The 26,284-nt window shown below is 42.2% G+C and overlaps 1 protein-coding gene across 1 annotated transcript in view; it reads left to right on the top strand.

Moving 5' to 3' along the window:
- Positions 1-26,284, top strand: part of SLC26A8 (solute carrier family 26 member 8) — a 74,401-nt gene that overhangs the window by 25,113 nt on the left and 23,004 nt on the right. The window contains exons 5-10 of the mRNA XM_038006012.2: positions 733-897; positions 1,593-1,742; positions 11,368-11,450; positions 15,891-16,038; positions 17,874-17,987; positions 23,721-23,798. Coding sequence (XP_037861940.2) covers positions 733-897; positions 1,593-1,742; positions 11,368-11,450; positions 15,891-16,038; positions 17,874-17,987; positions 23,721-23,798 — 738 coding nt within the window. The remainder of the gene's footprint in view (positions 1-732; positions 898-1,592; positions 1,743-11,367; positions 11,451-15,890; positions 16,039-17,873; positions 17,988-23,720; positions 23,799-26,284) is intronic.

Below are 26,284 nucleotides of genomic sequence, written 5' to 3'. Positions count from 1 at the left end.
TTGGAATTATCTTCTCCTTTGTGAAAAGCTACATTCCTCAGAGGAATGTTAACATCTCCTGAAAAGGGCTATCAAAGCTTCTAATGAAAGAGGTTTAAAAAGGCAAAGGCAGGCCAGGCACAGTGCTTTCATGCCTGTAATTCCAGGGTTTTGGGAGGCCAAAACAGGAGAATCACTTGAGGTCAGGAGTTCAACACCAGCCTAGGTAACATAGCAAGACTCCCCATCTCTACGAAAAAAAAAAAAAAAAAAAAAAAAAACTTAGCTCAGTGGTGTGTGCGTCTGTAGTCCCAGCTACTTGGGAAGCTGAAGCAGAGGATTCCTTGTGCCCAGGAGTTTGAAGTTACAGTGAGCTATGATTGCACTCCAGCCTGAGCAATAGAGTTGAGATCCTGTCTCATAAATGAATAAATAGGCAAAGGTTTGTTCTGATCACCTTGTCCCTGTTTTCCCCAAGTCAACCTAGAGAGCAGTAGATTCCAGGGCAAGAACTTAAGTGAGCTGACTGCTCACAAAGGAGGAAAGGAAGTACTAGTGTGGGCTAGCACTTGTCAGGAGGCTCTGATCAACATTTATCAACTTCTGTTCATTAGGGAAAGAGAGTTATAAGAGTTACCAAAGGGGCCTATCTTAACTTTTCTATTGGAAACTCTTCTTTTTCTGGAGAGCGCCATTGGTGCCATTGCTGGATTGAAGACATTCTGCCCCACTCTGGTTTTCTCTTCTCTGCAGCTAATAATGGGCATATTGGGTTTGGGCTTCATTGCCACTTACCTTCCGGAGTCTGCAATGAGTGCTTACCTGGCTGCTGTGGCACTGCATATCATGCTGTCCCAGCTGACTTGCATCTTCGGGATTATGATTAGTTTCCATGCCGGTCCCATCTCCTTCTTCTATGTGAGTAATTTCAACTCTTATCCAGAGTTACAAATGCCACTCCTCTTGCCTCCAAAGAGAGGTGGACCTCAGTGGGGAGACTCCTGCCCATTCTGAAAGGAGACACAGCCAATAGCAGCTTAGTCAAGAGGGTACTAGAAATATTTTCCTTTATTGGAGAATTAGGGTCTTGATTAATTGCAGATGCCAGACCATGCTTTCAGTTGACTAACCATTTCAGTCAGCCTTTTAAACTATCATGATATACATTAAAATTTGACCTTTAAGATATTGTATATATCACAGTTCTTTTCATTACCTACCTTATAACAGACATGTCTCCTAAAACATCTAAAGGATATAGGATACTAAGTAGTTCCTGAATGTAAGAATAGGGTAGGAGCTAAGCTACAGTATATTATTTGGGAAAACTTATAACTATTGGCTTATAAACAGAACTTCTAGGGCCTGTTCATTATACTAAAACATACAATGTATTCTCTCCTTGTCCTTATTGAACATTACTGTCCCTCTTTTTACAAAAATGGTCACCCCCACCATGCTTGCCCTCACTATTCTAGTAATGCCCATAAAGACCTTGGTATCCAGAAACTCTACTTGGGGACTTCTTTTTGAGTTAATCTACAGTGTCCATTTCTAGACTTAGGCAATTACTATATCTCTTTCTAAGCCTCCATAATTTTATTTTCTTTCAGGACATAATTAATTACTGTGTAGCTCTCCCAAAAGCTAATTCCACCAGCATTCTACTATTTCTAACAGTTGTTGTTGCTCTGCGAATCAACAAATGTATCAGAATTTCTTTCAATCAGTATCCCATTGAGTTTCCCATGGAATTATTTCTGGTAGGTGTTTTTGATGTCCCAAATTCATAGTTTACTTAATTTTAATATTAAAAAAAAGTTGAGTTGAATTGTGTAAAAGCTGAATACATTTAGTTTTCGATATATGCTTATATTTGTGAAAACATGCTTATTTTCTTTTTCTAAAATATTTTGATACTATAGTTGACAAATAAAAATTGAATCTATAGTTTATGATGTGATATTTTGATACAGATACACATTATGAAAAGTTTAAATCAAGTTTTTTTGTTTTATTGGTTTTTTTTTTGACAGAGTCTTGCTCTGTTGCCCAGAATGGAGTGCAGTGGTGCAATCTTGGCTCACTGCAACCTCTGCCTCCCAGGTTCAAGCAATTCTCTTGCCTCAGCCTCCTGAGTAGCTGGAATTACAGGTGTGTGCCACAATGGCAAGCTAATTTTTGTATTTTTTTAGTAGAGATAGGGTTTCACCATGTTGACCAGGCCGGTCTCAAACTCCTGACCTCAGGTGATCCACCCGCCTTGGCCTCCCCAAAGTGCTGGGATTACAGGTGTGAGCCACGACGCCTGGCCTACTTATCATTTTTAATTTTTTTCACCTTGCACCCCTAGCAGCGGTTATTATTTTTGTTGTGAGAGCATTTAAGATCTACTCTCTTAGCAATTCCAAGTACACATTATTAACTATAGTCACAATAGCACAATAGATCTGCCTCACAAAATGCTTATTTCCAAGTACTTTTATCTATTGCCTCATTCTCATAATATTTCAAAGATAAGGTTTTTTTCCCCTTGTGAAAGAAATACGGGCTCATTCTAAGTTTGAAAAACATAAGGAAGTTTAAAAAAGTGGTAGAGGAAAAGAAATTCCTATAGTTGCACCGTCCAAAGTCAACTACTATTGATATTTTAATATTTTCAGTTTCTCCTTTCTTCTCTCAGACAAACATATGACAGGCCTAACCTCAATGTTGGTGAATTTCCATCTTTTTCTACATAAATGTTTTATTTTTATTTTAATGTAATTGAAATCATACTGTTATTCAACCTCCATTCCTTCTCACTATGCTACAATAAGGAAATTGAGGCAGCTCATCCCTGGACTTGAACATAGGAGCACATCTAGATTAGAAGATGTCAGACTCAGAGGACCTTCCTAAAAAAATTAAAATAAAATGAAATCCAAGAATTGAGGCACAAGCAATCTCATGTTTAAATGATAACAGACAAAGGGCCAAACAACCAAGGAGGAAATGAACAGCCCTTTCCTATGGCTAGAACCAGATGCATTCACAAAGGAAACATACGATGTTCACGGAGGAACAACTGGAAGATCTGAACATCTTGTTCAGTAAGAACTCATACCCGAACCCCAGCCTTCAGAAAGAAATGGCCTCAAAAATGGACATGTACCCAACAGTATAGGTTTGGCTCAAGAACCACAGAGCAGAGGCTGGGTGCGGTGGCTCACGCCTGTAATCCCAGCACTTTAGGAGGCCAAGGCAGGCGAATCACCTGAGGTCGGGAGTTCGAGACCAGCCTGACCAACATGGAGAAACCCTGTCTCTACTAAAAATACAAAATTAGCCAGTTGTGGTGGCACGTGCCTGTAATCCCAGTTAGTCGGGAGGCTGAGGCAGGAGAATGGCATGAACCCAGGAGGCGGAGCTTGCAGTGAGCTGAGATAGCGCCACTGCACTCCAGCCTAGGCGAAAGAGCGAGACTCCATCTCAAAAAAAAAAAAAAAAGAACAAAACTCAAGCAAGCAAAATGCAAGCTTATTCAGCAAACACAATCTCAACAACAGCAATTAGCTGAGGATAGAGTCAAGACCAGTCCTTCCCAAGAAATACAGACATACCAGTCAAATCTCCTAATGATGCCTATCTTGTAGCCCTAGTTTATATAGATCACTGGGCACCCCGGTTGCGACTCACCTTATGCCCCAATGTTAAGGTCCCTACAGATGACTTTGTTGTCCACAAAACAGTTCATTTTGGCTACTGCCAAGATCCTAGAATATACTGCTTCTGCTTCTATCCCATTTTTGGAATCCTGATTTTATTCTCCATGCTTCAATTCTAATTGTTTTGACTGTTCACCTCTACAAAGTAGAGAGAGATACTAGACACAAAATGTAACATATTGTAATGTGTGTAATGATTTCCTACAAGAGAGTACTTTTCAGCAATAAGGAACAAACTGGAGATAAACACACACACATTGTGTGTACAACATGGATGGATTTCAAAAACATTATGTAGCATGAAAGAAAAAAGACACAAAAGGCTATATACAGTATAATTCCATTACATGAATTCCTAGAGCAGGAAAAACTAATCTGTCATGACAAAAAGATTAGTGGCTGCCCACGTGGAAAAATTAAATAGTAAGTGGTAGAAAACTAATTTATCAGGGTGATGGAAATGTTTCATGTGTTAATTAGGTGTTAATTAGGGTGGCAGTTACCTGGCATATAAATTCCTCAAAACACATAGAACTGGCCAGGCGCGGTGGCTCACGCCTGTAATCCCAGCACTTTGGGAGGCCGAAGTGGGCGGATCATGAGGTCAGGAGATGGAGACCATCCTGGCCAACATGGTGAAACCCCATCTCTACTAAAAATACAAAAACTTAGCTGGGCAAGGTGGTGGACGCCTGTAGTCCCAGCTCCTCAGGAGGCTGAGGCAGGAGAATGGCATGAACCTGGGAGACAGAGGTTGCAGTGAGCCAAGATCGTGCCACTGCACTCCAGCTTGGGCGACAGAGTGAGACTCCATCTCAAAAAAAAAAAAAAAAAAAAAAAAAAGAACTTTATATCTTAAAAGCCTTGCACTTTATTGTATCTAAATTATACCTTCATAAAAATAAATATATATAACAAATTGAGGCAAATGAGATGTTAAATGTTTTTTCTAATCTATGTCATTAGTAAGTAGCAGAGCTAGGGCTCACTGTCTAATAATAATGTTTCTTGTTTCTTTTCTTTTCTTTTCTTCTCTTTTTTTGAGACCAAATCTCGCTCTGTCACCCAGGCTGGAGTGCAGTGGCGTGATCTCGGCCCACTGCAACCTCCGCCTCCCAGATTCAAGCGATTCTCCTTCCTCAGCCTCCCGAGTAGCTGGGATTACAGGCATCCACCACCATGCCCAGCTGACTTTTATATTTTTAGTAGAGATAGGGATTTCACCATGTTGGCCAGACTGGTCTCGAACTCCTGACCTCAAGTGAGCTGCCCGCCTCAGCGTCCCAAAGTGCCAGGATTACAGGCATGAGCCAACGCACCTGGCCTCTTGTTTCTTTTCTAAAATCTGCTGGTAAAATTTATGTTACAGTTATAATTAACATTTTACCATGATAAAGATATTTTCATCAATAAAGCTCAGATTTTCTAAGTCAGCATTTTTCATTTTAAGATTGCTGAATTCGGGGCCTGGCATGGTGGCTCATGCCTATAATCCCAGCACTTTGGGAGGCCGAGGTGGGCCGACCCGCTGAGGTCAGGAGTTCAAGACCAGCCTGGCCAATATGGTGAAACCTTGTCTCTACTAAAAATACAAAAAGTAGCCAGATATGGTGGTGTGTGCCTATAATTCCAGGTACTCCAGAGGCTGAGATAGGAGAATCACTTAACCTGGGAGGCAGAGGTCGCAGTGAGCCAAGATCACGCCACTGCACTCAAACCTGGGCGACAGAGTGAGACTCCATCTAAAAAAAAAAAAAAAAAAATGAGAATTATTTCTTTTTTAAGAGGCGGTCTGTGGCAAAGATGCTTCAAGTTAACCAAGTAATCGTATGCCCCCTGCACCTCCCAGTCTCTCTTGCAATTAGGAGGACCCAGTGACTTTTCAGCCAAAGAAGAGGTGAATAGGTGCAAATTCCCTCTTCTTTCCTCCCCTGCTGTGATGATGACAGGAGCAGTATGTTAAGAAAATGGAGACCGGGAGCAGTGGCTCACGCCTGTAATCCCAGCACTTTGGGAGGCTGAGACGGGCGGATCACGAGGTCAGGAGATCGAGACCATCCTGGCTAACATGGTGAAACCCGGTCTCTACTAAAAATACAAAAAAATTAGCTGGGCGTGGTGGCGGACACCTGTAGTCCCAGCTACTCGGGAGGCTGATGCAGGAGAATGGTGTGAACTCGAGAGGCAGAGCTTGCAGTGAGCCAAGATCGCGCCACTGCACTCCAGCCTAGGCAACAGAGCAAGACTCTGTCTCAAAAAAAAAAAAAAAAGAAAGAAAAGAAAAGAAAATGGAATCCCCAGGTGAAATTAGCTCAAATCCCCGGGGCATTGTTTGCAAAGAAGCTGCCCGAGAGACACCAACCCACCATGGACTTTGAGTGGGCAAAAAAATAACTTTGATGTGTTAAAATGCTACAATCTCATGACTTGTATGTTGCCACAGCATAACCCATCTTACACTAACTAATCCAGGTCAATCCTCTTTAAGGTTGAAAAATACTGTCTTGGGACTTTAGACTAAACTTTCCTATGACTGTTGCCTACTTCTTGCAGAGGTGCATATTATTTTCCCTTTGAACGTGTGAAAAACTATTAATTCATAAAGGCCAGAAGCTGAAAGGCTTGTTTTTCAAAAGATTTTTAAAAACCCTGAAGGCAGATCCAGCAATCCCACTATTGGGTATGTATCTAAAGGAAATGAAATCAGTATGTTGAGTAGATACCTGCACTCTCATGTTCGCTGCAGCACTATTTAAAACACCCAAGATATGGAATCAGCCCAAGTGTTCATCAACAGATAAATGGATACATGTGGTATATACAGGTATTAGTTGACAGACATGTAACAAAAAATGATTTTTAAAAAATTGTGGTATACATATACAATGGAATACTATTCAGCCTTTAGAAAAAAGGAAATCCTTCTCCTTAAAGACTGGGTATTTGGTTTTAAAAAATTAAAATAAAATAAAAAATAAAAAGAAGGAAATCTTGTCATTTGGGACAACGTGGATGAACCCAGAGGACATGTTAAGTGAAATAAGCCAGGCACAGAAAGACAAATACTGCATGATCTCATTTATATGTGGAATCTAAAAAGGTTGAACTCATTGAAGTGAAGAGTAGAATAGTGGTTACCACGGGCTAGAGTTGCAGGAGAGTGGTTTGGGGAGATGTTGGCCAAAGGATACAAAATTTCAGTTTGATAAGAGGAATAATTTCAAGAGATCTGTTGTACAACATAGTAACTACAGTTAGTAACAATGTATCATATTCTTGAAAATTGCCAAGAGAGTAGATTTTAAGTGTTTTCACCACACCAAAAAAGATATGTAGGCACAGTAGCTCACACCTGTAATTTTGGCACTTTGGGAGGCCGAGGCAGGTGGATCACCTGAGGTCGGGAGTTCAAGACCAGCCTGACCAACATGGAGAAACCCTGTTTCTACTAAAAATACAAAATTAGCTGGGCGTCGTGGCACATGCCTGTAATTCCAGCTACTTGGGAGACTGAGGCAGGAGAATTGCTTGAACCCAGGAGGTGAATGTTGTAGTGAGCCAGGATTGCGCCATTGCACTCCAGCCTGGGCAACAAGAGCAAAACTCCGTCTAAAAAAAAAAAAAAGATGTATATGTGAAGTAATGCATATGTTAATAGCTCGATTCAGCCATGCCACAATGTGTATATATATATTTCAAAACAACATGTTATATATGACAAATATGTATGATTTTTATTTGTCAATTCTTAAAAACAAAACCCTGGATACAAATGGTGCTCTAGAGCTCAGGGAACAATGTGTATATGGAGTTTGTAGGGTGCAGTCAGAGGCAGCCTCTCCTTTTCATAGAACCCAGCCCAGCTCTGGCACCGTAGAAGGCTACAATTTTGTAGTCACCAGCAGACAGCACCCATGAACAGACAGCAGCCCTTTTTTTTTTTTTTTTTTTTTTTTTTTTTTTTTTTTTTTTTTTTTTTTTTTTTGAGACAGAGTCTTGCTCTGTCTCCCAAGCTGGAATGCAGTGGCACAATCTCAGCTCACTGCAGCCTCTGCCTCCCAGGTTCAAGCGATTCTCCTGCCTCAGCCTCCTGAGAAGCTGGGATTACAAGCACACACCACCATGCCCGGCTAATTTTTGTATTTTTAGTAGAGACGGGGTTTCACCATGTTGGCCAGGATGGTCTTGATCTCCTGACCTCGTGATCCACCCACCTCGGCCTCCCAAAGTGCTGGGATTACAGGCATGAGCCACCACGCCCAGCCCTCTCTTAAGCGACATCAGCACCAAGGATCATAGTGATGTTCCTTCAAGCAGCCTGTAAACCCAGATGTATCTGACACAGGTCTCAATCAATTTAGAAAGTTGATTTTGCCAAGGTCAAGGAAGCCCCTGTGACACAGCCTCTGGAGGGAGGTCCTGACAACATGTGCCCAAGGTGGTCAGGGTACAGCTGACGCAGGAGAATGGCGTGAACTCGAGAGGCAGAGCTTGCAGTGAGCCAAGCTCACATTAGGGAGACACAATATATCCATCAATACCTGTAAGATTTACACTGGTTTGATCTGGAAGGGTGGGACAACTTGAAGGAGTGGGGGCTTCCATATCATAGGCAGATTTAAAATTCTTCTGATTGGTAATTGATAGAAAGAGTTATTATCAATAGAGATGAATGTCTGGGTTACAGTAAGGGGTTGTGGAGACCAAAGTTGTGTGATACAGATGCAGCCTGCAAGTAGCAGGCTTCAAAGAGAATGGGTTGTAAATGTTTCTTATCAGACTTAAGGGTCTGTTTTGAGGTTAATGCTGGTTGACTTTTCCTGAATTCCAAAAGGGAGGAGGGATGTAATCAGGTATGTCTGACCCCTGCTTCAATCATGGCCTGAACTAGTTTTTTCAGGTTAACTTTGGAATTCCCTTGGCTAAGAGGTGGGGTCCATTCAGATGATTGGGGGCCTTAGAATTTTGTTTTTGGTTTACACAGCCTTGAAAGCAATCAACATGAACCAGAGTTATAAGGAAAAGAGAGAAGTGAGAGTGCAAAGAATGTTGTGGTTTGTCTATGGCTGACAGATTGGTTTGTGAGCCACAGTCAAGATATTGCTCTGGGGGCCAGGCTCAGTGGCTCACGCCTGTAATCCCAGCACTTTGGGAGGTGGAGGCGGGTGGATTGCTTGAGGTCAGGAGTTTAAGACCAGCCTAGCCAACATGGTGAAACCCCCATCTCTACGAAAAATACAAAAAATTAGTTGGGCATAGTGGCGCATGCCTGTAGTCCTAGCTACTCAGGAGGCTGAGGCAGGAGAATTGCTTGAACCCAGGAGGCAGAGATTGCAGTGAGCTGAGATTGCACCACTGCACTCCAGCCTGGTCAGCAAAGCAAGACTCTGTCTAAAAAATAAAAGAAGAAGAAGGAAGAAAGAAGAAGGAGGAGAAGAAGAAAAAAGAAAAGAGAAAAGAAGAAAAAGAAACGAAAAGAAGAAGGAAGGAAGGAAGGAAGGAAGGAAGGAAGGAAGGAAGGAAGGAAGGAAGGAAGGAAGGAAGGAAGGAAGAGAGGGAGGGAGGGAGGGAGGGAGGGTATATTCCTTTGGAGAATGCTATAAGTAATTACAATGCCCCAGGAGGTGAGGTAGGGGAGGAAACAGAGGTCCAGCAATAAAATAGGTGAAGGCTTAGAATAATTGTAATTTAGGCATTAACCTTTTTTGTGACCTACTTTGTGCTCACAGGCTATTGAAGCCTGCAATACACTACCTATACACATGTCAAGTCAAGTGATGGGGACACAGTTTCTGCCACATAGCAGGGATTAGAGATGCAGGTTAGAACTAGAAAAAGACCTCCCTGTTACCCCTAGCGGTGAGCAAAATGAGACAGGGAGGATGGAGGCACCCATGGTCTAGGGTCTAAAATGCCTCTCACAGCACCCACGAAGAAACTACTAATGTTTAGATGTGCTGGAGGAAACTGCACACATCTATCAATCTGTCCTTAAGAGCAGACTCAGCCGGGTGTGATGGCTCACACTTGTAATCTCAGCACTTTGGGAGCCCAAAGTAGGAGGATCACCTGAGGTCAGGAATTCAAGACCAGCCTGGCCAACTTGGTGAAATCCCATCTCTACTAAAAAATTAGCCAGGTGTTGTGGCACATGCCTGTAATCCCAGCTACTTAGGAAGCTGAGGCATGAGAATCGCTTGAACCCAGGAGGCAGAGGTTGCAGTGAGCTGAGATTGCACTACTGCACTCCAGCCTGGGCAACAAGAGCAAAACTCTGTCTCAAAAAAAAAAAAAAAAAAAGAGCAGACTCAATATTTAGGAAAATTTTCAACACAACAACTGAGATCCAAGTAGACTATACTGGTAATTCAAGGGACCCTTGGCTATAAGAAATTATACACACTATATGTTCATAATTTATGTCTATTTAAGCTGTATAGCAAACACAAAAAAAGTAACAATAGTTGTCTTTGGATGAGTTATTTCTGTTTTTCAATGTTTCATATTTACTTCATTTTTCTCTGTAAGCAAATATTACCTTTATACTGGAAATAAGAGTTCCTTGCCATACTTGCCATACTTCTTGCCTCTTAACTATATGGAAACCAAGATTCTTCTTCTCTGATCCAAGCTGTAATCCAGATTCTTCCTTCCCTTCTAATCTGTAGACTTCCTAGGGGTATTCGTCTGATAACAGTATCACAGGTTAGCCAACTGCTGTCCTGTTCAGCGTCTGGTTGAACTCCTGCAGTAGATGCTGGGGAAAGACGTACGTGTTAGTAGGAAGAATGGGATAAAGCAACTGTATAACTGCTATTTTAAAACCTAGGAATTGAGGTGTCTTGTCTCCGGTTTAATCTGCATCAATGCAGAGTCTTTATAAGCTATACCAGCTGCTAGGTTGTCTCTTTTCCCTCTAATTAAAAGTCAGGGACTAAAGAGAGAATTGCCATTTTTAGAAGTAAATGAAAGCAGGCGGAAAGCAGGTACTTGCTTTGCTACAGAACTTTTTCTTTGTGCAATTAAATGTTGCTCCATATTATTAAGGGTTAATCATGTTTCTCTCTTCATATACCTCAACAAGCCCCTGAAAGGCATATCTGTATTATTACAATGTACCTGGAACTAAAAACTTTTGAAACTGAAAACTTGATACAGCCATTATCCGAAAACATGTTTATATTAATCTAGATGTTTAAAGTTGGTGGGGAGATTCCCCACTTCCTGATACACTCTGAAATACACATCTCTTTATTTAAAGAGGAGCAAAGAGACAGGTATTTTCCAAGTCATTCTGTATTTAAGTGGATCAATCTCACTGAAAGCCATTGAGATTCAAAGATCTTAAATATTAAAACAAGAAAAAATAAATAAAGTTGGTGGGGCTACAGAAATTCATGGCATCCATTTGTTTCCATCACGTGTCACAGACCCAGTTGTTTCGCACTCTGGCTACAATGCCGAAAGGAGCTTAGAGAACCAAAAGCTTCAGGAAAGATCTCTAATGCCTGTCTTGCGCCGCTGAACTAGCCACGCCTCTCTCTCCAACTTGCATGCATAGGGACTGCTGCCTGTTTCATTTTCTGTCCTGCCAGAGGCTATGGGCAACTCTGCTACTGGAAGCGATGCACTATATTTAGGTAATCATATGCCACCCCCCCTTTTTTTTTACCCCCTACAGATTATTGGCTTCACTGTGATTGCAAACAAGATAACCATGGCCACAGAAACCAGCCAGACGCTTATTGACATGATTCCTTATAGGTCAGTAATTCCACTCTTCAAGATTGCATTTCTCTTTCTGATACCCTCTCTTAGCCTCTGACCACACAGCCTGATTGATATTTTCTACTAGCAGTCTCTGGCTAAAGCAAAATTCATTTTAGAACACAGAGGTTCATGAAAGGAGAAGGGCTAGGGACAACTCGTTGGGTCTTCTCTGGTCAGCCTCTGTCTCTCTTATAGTTGAGCCAGTCCTCTTATCCAGGAAGACTGTTATATGCACTGAATACCAGAGAATCTCATGTGTTTTTTTAATAGCACATGATAGGCCTTCTGAACTACCATACCTCTCTGATTAATTCTCAAGGAGTGGACAAGAGATGCCTCGGTTTTTCTAGCCTCTCTCCTGTGGCTCTGTGTTCAGAAGATGAACGTTCCTTCTGCCTTCACAAACTTAGACTAAATTGGTGCCCTACTTTTATTTATGTATTTATTTTTGACACCGGGTCTCATTCTGTTGCCTAGGCTGGAGTGCAGTGGCGCAATCACGGTTCACTGCAGCCTTGAATTCGCAGGCTCCAGTGATCCTCCCACCTCTGCTCTCTGAGTAGCTGGGACCACAGGCGTGCACTGCCACGCCCCGCTAATTTTTTGCATTTTTAGTAGAGACAGCATTTTGAATGTTGCTTAGGTTGGTCTCAAAATCCTGGGCTCAAACAATCCTCCTGCCTCGGCCTCCTATAGTGCTGGGATTTCAGGCGTGAGCCACGGTGCCCGGCCAGAACTGGTGCCCTTGAGCAACATTATTTTCTTACTCTGGGTAGAAAGTGATCTTCAAATAGCCTGGCATATGGAGTTCTTAAGGATTCACAATCAATTTACATTATAATTCTTACCAGTGACTATGAGGCGCGGCTCTTGCTTCTGTTAGGAAATTATTTTTTTTACCCTTAATCAGATGAATCACATTAGCTAAGAAAGGCAATATACTGCAGTTTCTTGACTCACAGGGAGACTTTTGAAGAGCATTGCCCATTTCCTCACGTTGTATAATAAGGAATCCTGTAAAGAGTGAAGCCTACTTGCTAAACTCCAGGATCACAAAATGTAGGCTTTTTTTTTTTTTTTTTTTTTTTTTTCTTTTTGAGACCAGTCTTGCTCTGTCACCCAGGCTGCAGTGCAATGGCACCATCTCAGCTCACTGCAACCTCCGCCTCCCAGATTCAAGTGATTCTCCTGCTCAGCCTCCTGAGTAGCTGGAATTACAGGTGCCTGCCACCATGCCTGGCTAATGTTTGTATCTTTTGTAGAGACAGGGTTTTACCATGTTTGCCAGGCTGATCTCAAACTCCTGGATCAGGTGATCCTCCTACCTCCATCTCCCAAAGTGCTGGGATTACAGGCGTGAGTCACCACACCTGGGCAAATGTAGGCTATTTTGACACAACCAGTTTGAACTAGTCTCATATCCTACCCAGTTCTCAATGAAATCTGATGATGGCTGAATCAACTTGAAATTCCAGTCAATTAAAAAATGTGGGCAGACACCACCTAGGTACTAGGCAATACAAAGATAAGCAAGACACGGTCTCCGTCCTCAGGAAAAAGAAAATAATAACAAGAACGACAGTGGGATTGACACTTTACATATTTGTATTATTTCATTTGCTCCCCACAGTAATGCTTTGAGGTAGATATTGTCTTCTTTTTTAAGCTAAGGAAACTAAGGCTTCCCATGTTTAAATTACTTAGCACATTGCTCCTCCGTGGCAGAGCTACCATTTGAACATATTTCTCCTTAATTCCAAAGTCTATAATTATAACCACTCTGTTATACTTACACACTATGCTTCTGTTATCAATGACTTCAAAACCACACAGCCAGGCTGGGCACAGAGACTCATGCCTGCAATCCCAGCACTTTGAGAGGCTGAGGCAGGTGGATCACTTGAGGTCAGGAGTTCGAGACCAGCCTGGCCAACATGGTGAAACCCCATCTCTACTAAAAATACAAAAACTAGCTGGGCATAGCGGTGTGTACCTGTAATCACAGCTACTTGGGAGGCTAAGGCAAGAAAATAACTTGAACCAGGGAGTTGGAGGTTGCAGTAAGCCAGGATCAAGCCAGGATCCAGGCTGAGCAATAGATGGAGACTATCTCAAAAAGTAAAAAAGAAAAAAGAAAAAACCCACACAGCTAAGTTTCACTTATCTCTTATCATAAAATTCAAAGGTACAGATGGACAAGTGAGCATTTCAAAAGTTGAATTTTAAGTGTTGCTTTGAGCTTTCTCTTTTATTATGTATTTATCCAGGGTTGCTAGAGAATAGTAAGATTGGACAATTTAAGTTAGCTTCTGCTGTGTCCATGTTCCCTTTGAACCTCATTTGCTAACAAGAATTGAATGTTACAGAGAACAGAAAGGAAAAACAGTATTTTATGTTGTTATCATACTAAATATTCAAGCTTTACTAATATAGATTGGGGTAGTAAATTACATTTATTGTGTACCTCTTTAGGACAGCCACATTCTTACCTAGCTTCTTAAAAAGACAAAAAGGTGGAATTTGATAATAACTTAAACAACTACCTCTAAGCATTCAGTTATGCTTCTACTTAGCTAATTACTGGGAAAATGCAAAGGAACTTGTAAGTTATAAATTATAAACAAGGAATTAAAATAGACAGTAGGGCCAGACGCAGTGGCTCATGCCTGTAATCCTGGCACTGTGGGAGGCTGAAGCAGGTGAATCACCTGAGCTCAGGATTTCAAGACCAACCTGGGCAACATGGTGGGATTCTGTTTCTCCAAAAAAAAAAAAAAAAAAAAAAAAGATTAGCCAGGTGTGGTGGCATGCATCTGAAATCCTAGCTACTTGGAAGGCTGAGGTGGGAGGATTTATTGAGGGAGGTTGAGGCTGCAGTGAGCCATGATCACGCCACTGCACTCCAGCCTGGGTGATACAGCAAGACCTGGTCTCAATACAAAAAAAAAAAAGAAGTTGAAGAAGAAAAGAAGAAGAAGACATAGTTGGATGGTGAAGAAAATGACATTTAGCTCTTCGAGGTGCTAAAAGTTAATTATTTCTACTCAAAAATAAAATTTAAAATGTAAGAACTAATAAGGAATTTTAATTAGATAAGGGATTATTTGCTTTGTGGAAATATATATCACAAAATTTCTTTTAAAATAATTTTCCCAAGAGTATTTACATGATTCATTTTATTGAATTTGGATTTTTATATAATTTATCAAAAGGAAATCAACTGTTGAGGCATACATATTTGTCTTTGATGAAATGATTAATCAAAAGAACGAATAAGCATTTCAAATAGCAAACCTTATCTAAAACACTTAGATATTTTTTCTGACTTAGAAAGTAATCTAGAGAAATAAAAAAGGAAGCATATTTGTGCTTCCAAGAATTACGCCAGTATGGATCTATGGAAAAACACTACTCCCCCTAAATAATCAAGATTTCTTTTTCCTTCTATAGTCTGTTAATATTGTGCTTGATTTCTGACTGTTAAACTAATGCTTCATTCTGGAATAAACCCCACTTGATCATAGTGTATTATCCTTTTACATATTGACTTGCTAAAATGATAAGAATTTTTGCATTTATGTTTATGAAGGATATTGGCCTGAGTTTTGTTTTGTTTTTCGGGTTTTTTGTTTGTTTGTTTGTTTTGTTTTTCTTGTGCTATCTGTGTCTGGTTTTGGTGTCAGAGTACATTGACTTTTTTTTTTTTTTTTTTTTTTTTTTGAGACTGAGTCTTACTCTATCACCCAGGCTGGAGTGCAGTGGTGCGATCTCTGCTCATTGCAACCTCCGCCTCCCGGGTGCAAGAGATTCTTGTGCCTCAGCCTCCAGAGTAGCTGGTATTACAGGTGCACACCACCATGCCCGGCTAATTTTTTGTATTTTCAGTAGAGACAGGGTTTCACTACGTTGGTCAGGCTGGTCTCGAACTCCTGACCTCAAGTCGTCCACCCACCTCGGCCTCCCAAAGTGCTGGGATTGCAGGCGTGAGCCACCGTACCCAGCCATATGTTGACATTATAGGAAGACTTGGAAAGTGTTGCCTCATATTCAACTTCTGGAAGAGATTCTATAAAATAGGCATTATGTCTTCCTTAAATATCCACCTATTGTTCACCTATTGGTATGGTCTCAAACAGTATCAAGAAACCATTTTTCATGAATCGTTAACGTTTTGCCTGTTCTGTTTATTGTCATTGCTACCTGGCAGACACATTGAACTACAAGACATAATAGCATGTTCTCTCAATGGCTTTCATAACGTGGCTTGGTTTGCTAGCAGTTTTGGCAGGCTGCTGCCTCAATCACTCCACTTGTCCCTATTGTCATTAAAAAAAAAAAAAAAAGAATCAGGACGGCCCAATATTAGAATAGAGTGGTGGAGATACCAAGAAAGGATTCCTCCTATCCAGAAATAATTCCACTATTCTATTCCAGCTTCCTGTTTCCTGTAACACCAGATTTCAGCGTTCTTCCCAAGATAATTTTACAAGCCATCTCCTTATCTTTGGTGAGCTCCTTTCTGCTCATATTTCTGGGCAAGAAGATTGCCAGTCTTCACAACTATAGTGTCAATTCCAACCAGGTGAGAGGACTATTACTTTCTCTGATCCTTAACTCTTTTGTCTTTAATCAAAGCCTCCTGCCAACATGAAGGCTGGAGTCTTTTTTAACTGAAGAGCCACTTGGACCATGGTTTGGACAGTAATCATAAAGGATTTTTGAGAGGTGAGGGATACTTAACTTTGAGACCACTTGAATTAACCTGAGTGTTATTGCCCTAGAACAGATATGGTACAGAGAGTCCAGAAAATTATGGCATCATGTTGTTAAGCTAGGAGAGTTTCACCTTTCTTAATTTTAGCTTGCTTTCTACCAAGTCCTCCAACCACGTACTGAGGTGCAATAAGAAATGCTGCAGAACATCCTATAAAAAGCCAGGGTTGGGCCAGGCGCAGTGGCTCACGCCTGTAATCCCAGCGCTTTGGGAGGCCAAGGTGGGCAGATCACGAGGTCAGGAGATCGAGACCATCCTGGCTAACACGGTGAAACCTAGTCTCTACTACAAAATAAAAATAAAATTTAAAATTAAAAAATTAACCGGCCGGGGTGGCAGGTGCCTGTAGTCCCAGCTACTCGGGAGGCTGAGGCAGGAGAATGGCGTGAACCCAGGAGGCGGAGCTTGCAGTGAGCCAAGATCACACCACTGCACTCCAGCCTGGGCCACAGAGCGAGACTCCATCTCAACAACAACAACAACAACAACAACAACAACAACAACAACAAAGCGAGGGCTGCTAATATCATACAGTTGGCCTCCCAGAAATAGTTTTTGTCTTTTAGGGAAAATCTTCAACTACTCTGAATTTGGCCCTTTCCCTAGAACTCAAGAGGGAAATACGGAAGCAATGGGTATTCCAATATGACCTTTTTTTTTTTTTTTTTTTTTTGAGACGGAGTTTTGCTCTTGTTGCCCAGGCTGGAGTGCAATGGCGTGATCTTGGCTCACTGCAACCTCCACCTCCCAGGTTTAAGCGATTCTCCTGCCTCAGCCACCCAAGTACCCAAGTAGTGGGGATTACAGGCGCTCACCACCATGCCCAGCTAATTTTTGTATTTTTAGTAGAGATGAGGGTTCACCATGTTGGCCAGGCTGGTCTCAAACTCCTGACCTCATGATCTGCCTGCCTCGGCCTCCCAAAGTGCTGGGATTACAGGTGTGATCCACTGCACCCAGCCAAATTTGACTTTTAGGTTAGTACATAAGGCAGGGAGAATAGCATTATGCTTCTCCCTGTCATCCTAAGTCCTGGTCATCACTTGAAAGAGAATAAAAATGCCAGAGTCTCATTTTCTCACCTTGAAAAAGCACTTTCCTTGTGATGACTAGCGAAAATGACGATTCAGTTTAATCAGAAAAATCAGATGTGCCATCCTTTCGTTCTTTCTAATTTATTTTTATTTTTATTTTTATTTTCATTTTTATTTTTTGAGACAGAGTTTCACTCTTGTTGCCCAGGCTGGAGTACAGTAGTGCAATCTCGGCTCACCACAACCTCCACCTCTCAGGTTCAAGCGATTCTTCTGCCTCAGCCTCCTGAGTAGCTGGGATTACAGGCATGCGCTACTACGCCTGGCAAATTTTCTATTTTTAGTAGAGATGGGGTTTCTCCATGTTGGTCAGGCTGGTCTCGAACTCCCAACCTCAGGTTATCCACTAGCCTCAGCCTCCCAAAGTGCTGAGCTTATAGGCGTGAGCCACCTCGCCTAGTCTTCTAATAATATTTCAATCTGTTATTTCAAGTGATGCAAACAACCCTATCATCATATAAAAAAATAAACCATATGCCTTCAACTCAAAATAAAATCAGCATTCTTCAACAAAGAGGGGGGCCTAAAGCATCTGCCATTTCTTTACAGGATTTAATAGCCATCGGCCTTTGCAATGTCGTCAGTTCATTTTTCAGATCTTGTGTGTTTACTGGTGCTGTTGCTAGGACTATTATCCAGGATAAATCTGGAGGAAGACAACAGGTATGTTGAAATACAATTTGATCTCTACTACATAAACATATTCATATCAATTCATATGTATATTCAGAGTAGGGAATTAAATGGGTTTAATCTTGTTGCTGTTTTAATGTTATACTTAATGGGAAAGACCTCTGGGAAGAATTTGGATTCCATGCTTGCCTTAATTTTTGCTCAGATTTTGTCTTAAAAGTTACTTATCAATGTGGAACTTGAAAGCCATTTTCTGTTTCTTCTTTTTTTTTTTTTTTTTTTAAGACGGAGTCTCACTCTGTCACCCAGGCTGGAGTGCAGTGATGCGATCTCGGCTCACTGCAAGCTCCGCCTCCTGGGTTCACACCATTCTCTTGCCTCAGCCTCCCAAGTAGCTGGGACTACAGGCACCCGCCACCATGCCCGGCTAATTTTTTTTGTATTTTTAGTAGAGACGGGGTTTCACCATGTTAGCCAGGATGGTCTCGATCTCCCGACCTTGTGATCCACCTGCCTCAGCCTCCCAAGGTGCTGGGATTACAGGCATCCGCCATGACGTCCAGCTAATTTTTGCATTTTTAGCAGAGGTGGAGTTTTACTATGTTGGCCAGGCTGGTCTTGAACTCTTGAACTCAAGTGATCTGCCCGCCTTGGCCTCCCAAAGTGCAGGGATTACAGGCATGAACCACCGCGCCCAGCCCAGTCTTCGTGAGTTTTGAACTGACTAGATAAAATTACAACATGCTAACCTGAGAGGTGTCCCATCTCAACTTTGTAGCGTGACAAAATGTCAGAGAGCTATCAGAATTGAAACTGGGGTTGCCCAGGGAATGAGTCAGCATTCAGAGGCCAGAGAAACAGTGACAGAGGTCAAAGACAAGCTTCTGCAGAAATATAGTAAAAGGTGTAGCCATGGTCAGAAACGACTGTGTCAGCAGAATGAACAGTCAACTTTCACATGGAAAGACAGTGTCATAGTCTGTGGGCAAATATGTGGTGAAGCATAAGGTAAAAGCTAATACAAGTCAGAAAGATTAGGCAGGGGTGAGAGCATGGGTATAGAGCAGGGGTGTCCAATCTTTTGGCTCCCCTGGCCCCATTGGAAGAAGGAGAATTGTCTTGGGCCACACATAAAATGCACTAACTCTAATGATAGCTGATGAGCTAAAAAAAAAAAAAAAAAAAAAAAATAGCAAAAACACTTTATAATGTTTTAAGAAAGTTTACGAATTTGTGTTGGGCTGCATCCAAAGCTGTCCTGGGCCACATGTGGCCCTCAGGCCTCGGGTTGGACAAGTTTGGTCTAGAATAAGGCTACATCGTACCACTTTATGTGGACTAAGTTTTGTTTGTCACAGAGCTTCTTCCGGATACATTGGCCTTTTCCACTACTGCTTAACAGACAGAGAAATTAGGGCTATGTTCAAAAGAAGAGTGTTTGTACCAGCATGCAAAAACTCTGGAGTCAAAGAGACTCCAAAAAGACTGGAGAGCTTTATAAGAAGAAATGGAAATGGCTATCCCTAGAGATTAGTTCCACTAACTTTTTCTGACATACTTTGTTTATTCAGTATATAAGCATAATGTAAATTTGAGAGACAAGATGTGCACGACTAGAAAAAAACTAAAGCACAGTGCAAGGAAAATTGAGTGTAAAATGAGGACGATTTTTTAAAAGAGGCATAAATATTGCAAGGAGAATGATGGCAGAAGTGGGACTTTCATGGAGCACTGAAAGGGTTTAGGGTATGTGTAGATGGAAGGAGGAAGAAGGGCTTCAGTTCAGCCTCAGAGTTGTCTTAATGGCAGGATTCTACTCGTGCGTGTAATGCAGACTGGAGGAAGAATGGCTTTGCCAACTGCCCTCATTGATTCTGGGAATAGAAAGGCCAAGTTTTGGAAGGGTTTTGGTGGACGATTGAATTTCCAACCCCTGAGCAAGCCCACTTTTAGCATTTTAGCCTGTTGGAAAGAAGATCTGCCTCAAAGGTAGCCTATGGCACTCATTTTGTTTTCCACTGCCACCTTGTTCACCTGTGCAGCACAGTTCTGCCAGTGACACCTCTCAAGGCAGTGCAGTGGCCCTCCACAGGGAGGCATGTCCCTAGGAATGCTGAAGAGCCCTCCCTGAGGCCTTGACATGCCATTGCAAATCGCTGGCTCAAGCAGAGAATGCTGCTGACCCCTGGCCCTACACATGGCAGCTGCCCAGACCATACTCTTGAGTTCCAAATCTGGACCAGAAAAGGCCTCTGAGACTCATTCATCTTCTTCATTCCATGGGAGTGGAGTTTTCTCTCCACCTGTTATCTCTGGAGGCCTTAAGTTTTTTTTTTTTTTTTAGAGACAGGGTCTCACTATGTTGTCCAAACTCCGGGCCTCAAGTAATCTTCTCACTTCGGCCCCGCAAAGTGCTAGGATTACAGGCATGAGCCACTGTGCCCCAAACCCTTGGGGGCTTTTGATTCACTCTGCCTGAGAATGCCCCTATTTCTTCAAAGTTCCCTAGGACTGCAGAAAAGAGAAACAGGGGGCTGGCTCTGAACCTCTCAAAAATAACCTGCCATCGAGGGTCACTTTGTTTTTATTTTTTATCTGGCATAGATGCAAACTGTATATATGTGTCTAGATTTCATTTAATTTATCGCTGTCTAGAATTCATTTCCCTCCAGTGGTTGCAGCAAAACCTACTGGTCCTTCTGGCCACAGCCTCAGCCTGAGGCATTGGTAGGGCTGACCCATGGCAAAGGGGATGTGATGAGTCCTAGTGGGTCTGTGGCCAGCTGGGCTGTCCCGCAGTCCATCTTTCTGCTCGTCCTGTTCTTACCACTGTGCTCCCCTGTTCTCCAAGATTAGGTTTCTTTCATTGCTCCCTGCTTTCTAAGGACCCGCATTGCCCAGGTTCCCAGAATAGCTTTAAAAATGGGTTATTGTAAAAGAGAGAAATGAATGTGTTGTGTTCTTTTTAGAGGAAGCCAGTGGGGCCGTGGAGAGAGCCTGGATTTTGGAGTCAGATGGTCAGGGGAGGTTGAACTTGACTCCATGCTTCCTAGATGTATGTGACCTTGGGCAAATTAATTTTGCTCTCTGAGGCTCTAGTCTTCATCTGGAAAGTGGGGATAAGACAAACTTGCCCATTGTGAGAATTAAATTAGATGCTAATGGGTACCTGTCACTTAAGAGTTCAAAAATCATCACTTCTACCCCAAGACTCAAGTGCCCGGGCAGGTGTCCATCATCTGCTATTCTGCTTCATGGAACCCCCTGTACATGGAGCAGTTGATGGCTGAGGGTCTGCATGTTGCTTATGGCTGTGGCTATGGGGACTCACATGGCTTTGACTCTCTGGAGAGAAGGCAGAGTCGGTCTTTGTTCAAGAAAGTCTGGAAAAGTGATGGAAAATCTGGTCAGAAAAACAAAGCATGCATGAGATGTAAAGCAGGCAGACAGTGCTTGCTGTCATCAGACCCTGTTCAGGCACTGAGGCTGAGCTTCTGAGAGCCATCGAGCACCTTCCTGAGGTACAATGCCACTGAGGATGGTCCTCTGATCCCAAAGCCCATTCCGATGACTGTGCAGCCAAGGGAGACACAATTGTTGGCAGGCTTCCAACCCTCTCTGAGCAGCTAATTTTATGGGATTTGGTGTCTAGTTTGTGCTCATTTTGACCTAGGTTTTTGTTGTTGTTGTTTTGAGATGGAGTTTTGCTTTTGTTGCCCTGGCTAGGGTGCATTGGTGCAGTCTTGGCTTACTGCAACCTCTGCCTACCAGGTACAAGCAATTCTCCTGCCTCAGCCTCCCAAGTAGCTGGGATTACAGGCACCTGCCACTATGCCCAGCTAATTTTTTTTTATTTTTAGTAGAGATGGTGTTTCACCATGTTGGCCAGGCTGGTCTCAAACTCCTGACCTCAGGTAATCTGCCTGGCTTGGCCTTCCAAAGTGCTGGGATTACAGGTGTGAGCCACCATGCCTGGCCTAACCTAGTTTTATACAACTTATTGTGCTGTGTGCCTGCCTTTGTTTCATTAAAAATAATCAGAAGAATTTTGGAGAAAAAAAGTGGCAGAAAAGAAAAGGCCTGAATCAGATTTCCTGTGCTAATGAAAATAGTTTTTTTCTATAGCATCAGCAAAGGCCAACTGAAGCTAGAGCCAGAAGTTAGATCCAGCAACAGGCTGACATGTCACCTGGCTGGAGAGGCTTTGGGGTTACCTGTCTCAGTTCCACAGTGTCTGAAGTGTTTGCCATCAGAGCTTTCTGAGTTTCAGTTATGGTGATCCATTTTCCTGAGTCCTTCCTACACTACTCTCATGTGATTCAGCCTTTCCATATCAGGCCACTCACTTTAGCTGTGAGTCAGCTGGGACGGGGAAAGAAAGAAGAAGGACGTTGATTGCATTGCTATTATTTTCAGCAATACATTTATATGGCAAATAGCAATGAGTAGTGAGAGGGAACCCAGTGGCAAGATGTGTTTTTCCCCCTATGTAAAAAATACAGAGAAAAATCAGAGAATCATTGTTGAGTGGTCCTTTGGTAGATTAGAATTGAGAGACTCCCTCCGTTCTTGCTTTTCTGTGCCATTGTTTTGATTTGTGGTTATAGTTTTGCCCCATCCCCTATTCCCATCACAGTGGAAAATGACACTGGTTTCTATTATTTTTATTACTAGGGGCTTACAAAATGGAAATTTACCAATAGAGGATATAATGAGTTCTGGACTATCCAGAGAGCATTGGGCTTATCAAGGAAACTATGCTTCTTAGTCTTCCACCTTTATTTTGCCAAGTGAGAATCACTGCTTACCAAGAGACACTGAGCCCAGAGTAGTCAACCCAACTGGGATAGGATCCAGAGCTGCTATATACAGCCTTGACTCATGTTTGTAGCTTTTTCTTTCTTTCTTTCCTTTTGATGGCCCTGAAGCAGAGAGAAACTAAAGCAGGAAAATGGGAAGTGATTATCTTTGTGTGAAGATGAAGCTCCACTGAAGCTGCTAGATGGGCAGTTACCCAAGCAGCAAACAGGAGAGTGAGGGGTGGGAAATGTATTTACATGGGAAGTAGGGTGGTTGGGATTTTAGAGCTGACACTGAGGAGCTACTAGGGCTTTTCTTTCCTTTTCTCGAGATGGAGTCTCGCTCTGTCGCCAGGCTGGAGTGCAGTGGTGCGATCATGGCTCACTGCAATCTCTGTCTTCAAGTGATTCTCCTCCCTCAGCCTCCCAAGTAGCTGGAATTACAGGCATGCGCCACCACACCCAGCTAATTTTTGTATTTTTAGGAGAGACGGGGTTTCACCATGTTGGCCAGGATGGTCTCCATCTTTTGACCTCGTGATCTGCCTGCCTCAGCCTCCCAAAGTGCTGGGATTACAGGTGTGAGCCACCGTGCCTGGCCAACTAGGGCTTTTCTAAATTGTGCAAGGAGAGGTTAAACTCAGGAGGAGATGCAAATGAGATTTTAGGAGAATTCTTATTCATAGCACAGAGCAGTGGCAGTAAAGATTCAAATGCCCAGTACAATGTGGAACTTCTCAGGGAGCATCTTTCCATTCATTCAGGGAGTATTTATTGAGTATCTAGTATGTGTTTAGCACTTTGATAAGACTTGAAAATGTCAGTTCAACAAAAATACACTTGGGCTGAACTCAACTCCTTTTAAGAAAAACTGACATGCTTCTCACCAAGCAGAAGGCCTCAGTTGCAGACAGGGACCAATACATTCCTGATGGTTTCTCTCCAACTGGCTCTGTCTCCTCAGTTTGCATCTCTGGTAGGCGCAGGTGTGATGCTGCTCCTGATGGTGAAGATGGGACACTTTTTCTACGCACTGCCAAATGTAAGTAGAACTGATCAAATAACTAAGTCAACAATGACCAGGGCTCTGGATGGCTCCTTGGTGTGTGTGTGCATGTGCGGGGGGCATCTCCGAGGAGAATTGCATTCGGATTATCCCCAATGGTTGCTCCAGCCTATCTCTAGTCCCTTTCATTCAAAATAATGGTATCTGCATCACAGGGTTAAGGGTTAAATGATGTGATATATATACACACACACACATACATATATTTATGTATAAGTATAAGATCTATATGGTGTGTCGATAGATAGATGTAATAGTATTGCGCCTACAGTAAACACTCAAGAAACATTAGTTATAGGGTCGGGCACCATGGCTGGCACCTGTAATCCTAGCACTTTGGGAGGCCAAGGTGGGCAGATTGCCTGAAGTCAGGAGTTCAAGACCCGCCTTGCCAACATGGAGAAACCCCGTCTCTACTAAAAATACAAAAATTAGCTGGTCATGGTGGTGCGTGCCTGTAATCCCAGCTACTTGAGGGGCTGAGGCAGGAGAATCTCTTGAACCTGGGAGGCAGAGATTGCAGTGAGCCGAGATCCCACCACTGCACTCGAGCCTGGGCTATAGAGCGAGACTCCGTCTGAAAAAAAAAAAAAAAAGCATTAGTTATAGGCCAAGAGTGGTGTAATCCTAGCACTTTGAGAGGCCAAGTTGGGCAGATCACTTGAGATCAGGAGTTCAAGATCAGCCGGGCCAACATGGCAAAACCCTGTCTCTACTAAAAATACAAAAATTAGCTGGGTGTGGTGGCAGATGCCTGTAATCCCAGCCACTCCAGAGGCTGAGGCAGGAGAATCACTTGAACCTGGGAGGCTGCAGTGAGCTGAGGTCATGCCATTGCACTCCAGCCTGGGTGACTGAGTGAGACTGTCTCACTAAATAAATAAATAAGTCATTATTATTATAATTAAATCCTCTTTTTATTGCTTAAGCTACAAAGTAAGTTTCATAAGTAAGGATTCAGTGAAAAATGACCAAAATAGACTTCAGATGCCACACCAACATGGGCTTGGAAACTCACTGTGCATTCATGCCATCTGTTTTCCTACACTGCTTCCAGAAGGCCTTGTTCTGCATTTGTGTGAACTCAATCTTCCCATTGCTGCCACACTGCCTCTTGGTTAGTTCACAACACTAGAAGGCAGGTCTGAAAGTTGTGTCTTAACTCAGTATTCAGCTAGGATGCCTCTATATACAAATGTGTCATTTCTTCCCTTTGTGTGAAACTGAGCAACTTGTGGTTAGAGATGCCAAGTTTGTTAATTACTAGCTATAATCCTTCTGTTCTTAAGTTACAGTAGGTCTATACTCAGTGACCATCATCTCCTTTTAAGTTTTCTTCATGTTCCTGTTAGCCATTTTTATATAGTACTTAAGGAAGGTGAGAGAAGGTTTATTTGTGGATGTAGCAGTTTGGTTACACACAGAGGTGGCTGTCCCTGAAGCTGGGGTGGTTGTAAATGTGATCTCCATCCTTCTGAATGCTTCCTTTCCACCAGGTGAATAGCAGGTTTCAGTAGAGCACCCACAAGGCTGCTGCTGCCTTCTGCTCATATGATTCAAGGACCTTAGAGCCAAGGCATGGAATCTATGCAAGGAGGGTGGAACTAGTAAGCTCAAATTGACACGCAAGTGGTCCTCTGATTCCCAGTAGAGGTCATCTCCAGTTTCCACAGCACCTTTGTTGTTATCACTGTTGGAATCTATTTTAGGAGGGCCACTCACTAATTTACTTTGGATGTGGATATTTTTTCTTTACAACTAAATGAAGCAGAATTTTAAAATTCCAAACAAAAATGATCAGAGTTCACTGAAGGGTAGTGATAAAAGTTGGGACTCCTTTATTATAAACATGTTGGGGACAGAACAGCCCTTGCTTTTGGCTGCTATGTTACATCACATTACTTTTATAGCACCTAGTTAGCATGTTTCTGAGTGAGCAGTTGTGATTATAAGAAGATCAACGGAATAGTTGAATTACTGTAACAATAAGGTTCTGTGAGTACTAAGCTATAAATGACTTCTTCCTTTCTTGAAAAACTGTGAAGAGTTGCAAAACCCTTGTTAAGAGTCATTAGTAGAGCATTCAGGCTAGGATCTCAACTAGTTACAAGAGGACCAACACAAATTTTGAAAAACATGATACAAAATAATATATTCAATATTATTCCAATTTTGTGTGGAAGAAAAACACAGAACATACCAGTGGTTATCTCTGGGATAATGGAAATTATGTATGAATTTAACTCATCTTTATACCATGAGCATGTTTCACCATAATATTTAGAAGGATAAAAATGTTGCATATTGTTTTATGAAAAGATTTGTTTCCTCTCCATACTCCCTGCCTTACGTCAAAAACCTTTCAAAAACCCTATGAGGTTGAGTTTCTTTTCCTTCCCACCGTATTTCTTCAAACTGAAGGAAGTTTGGAGATTCTTGACTGGAAAGAAGATAGCATAGTG

The sequence above is a fragment of the Chlorocebus sabaeus genome, chromosome 17, assembly GCF_047675955.1.
Source record: "Chlorocebus sabaeus isolate Y175 chromosome 17, mChlSab1.0.hap1, whole genome shotgun sequence".
NCBI classification, from domain to species: domain Eukaryota; kingdom Metazoa; phylum Chordata; class Mammalia; order Primates; family Cercopithecidae; genus Chlorocebus; species Chlorocebus sabaeus.
This window is presented reverse-complemented; position numbering and strand designations above follow the sequence as displayed.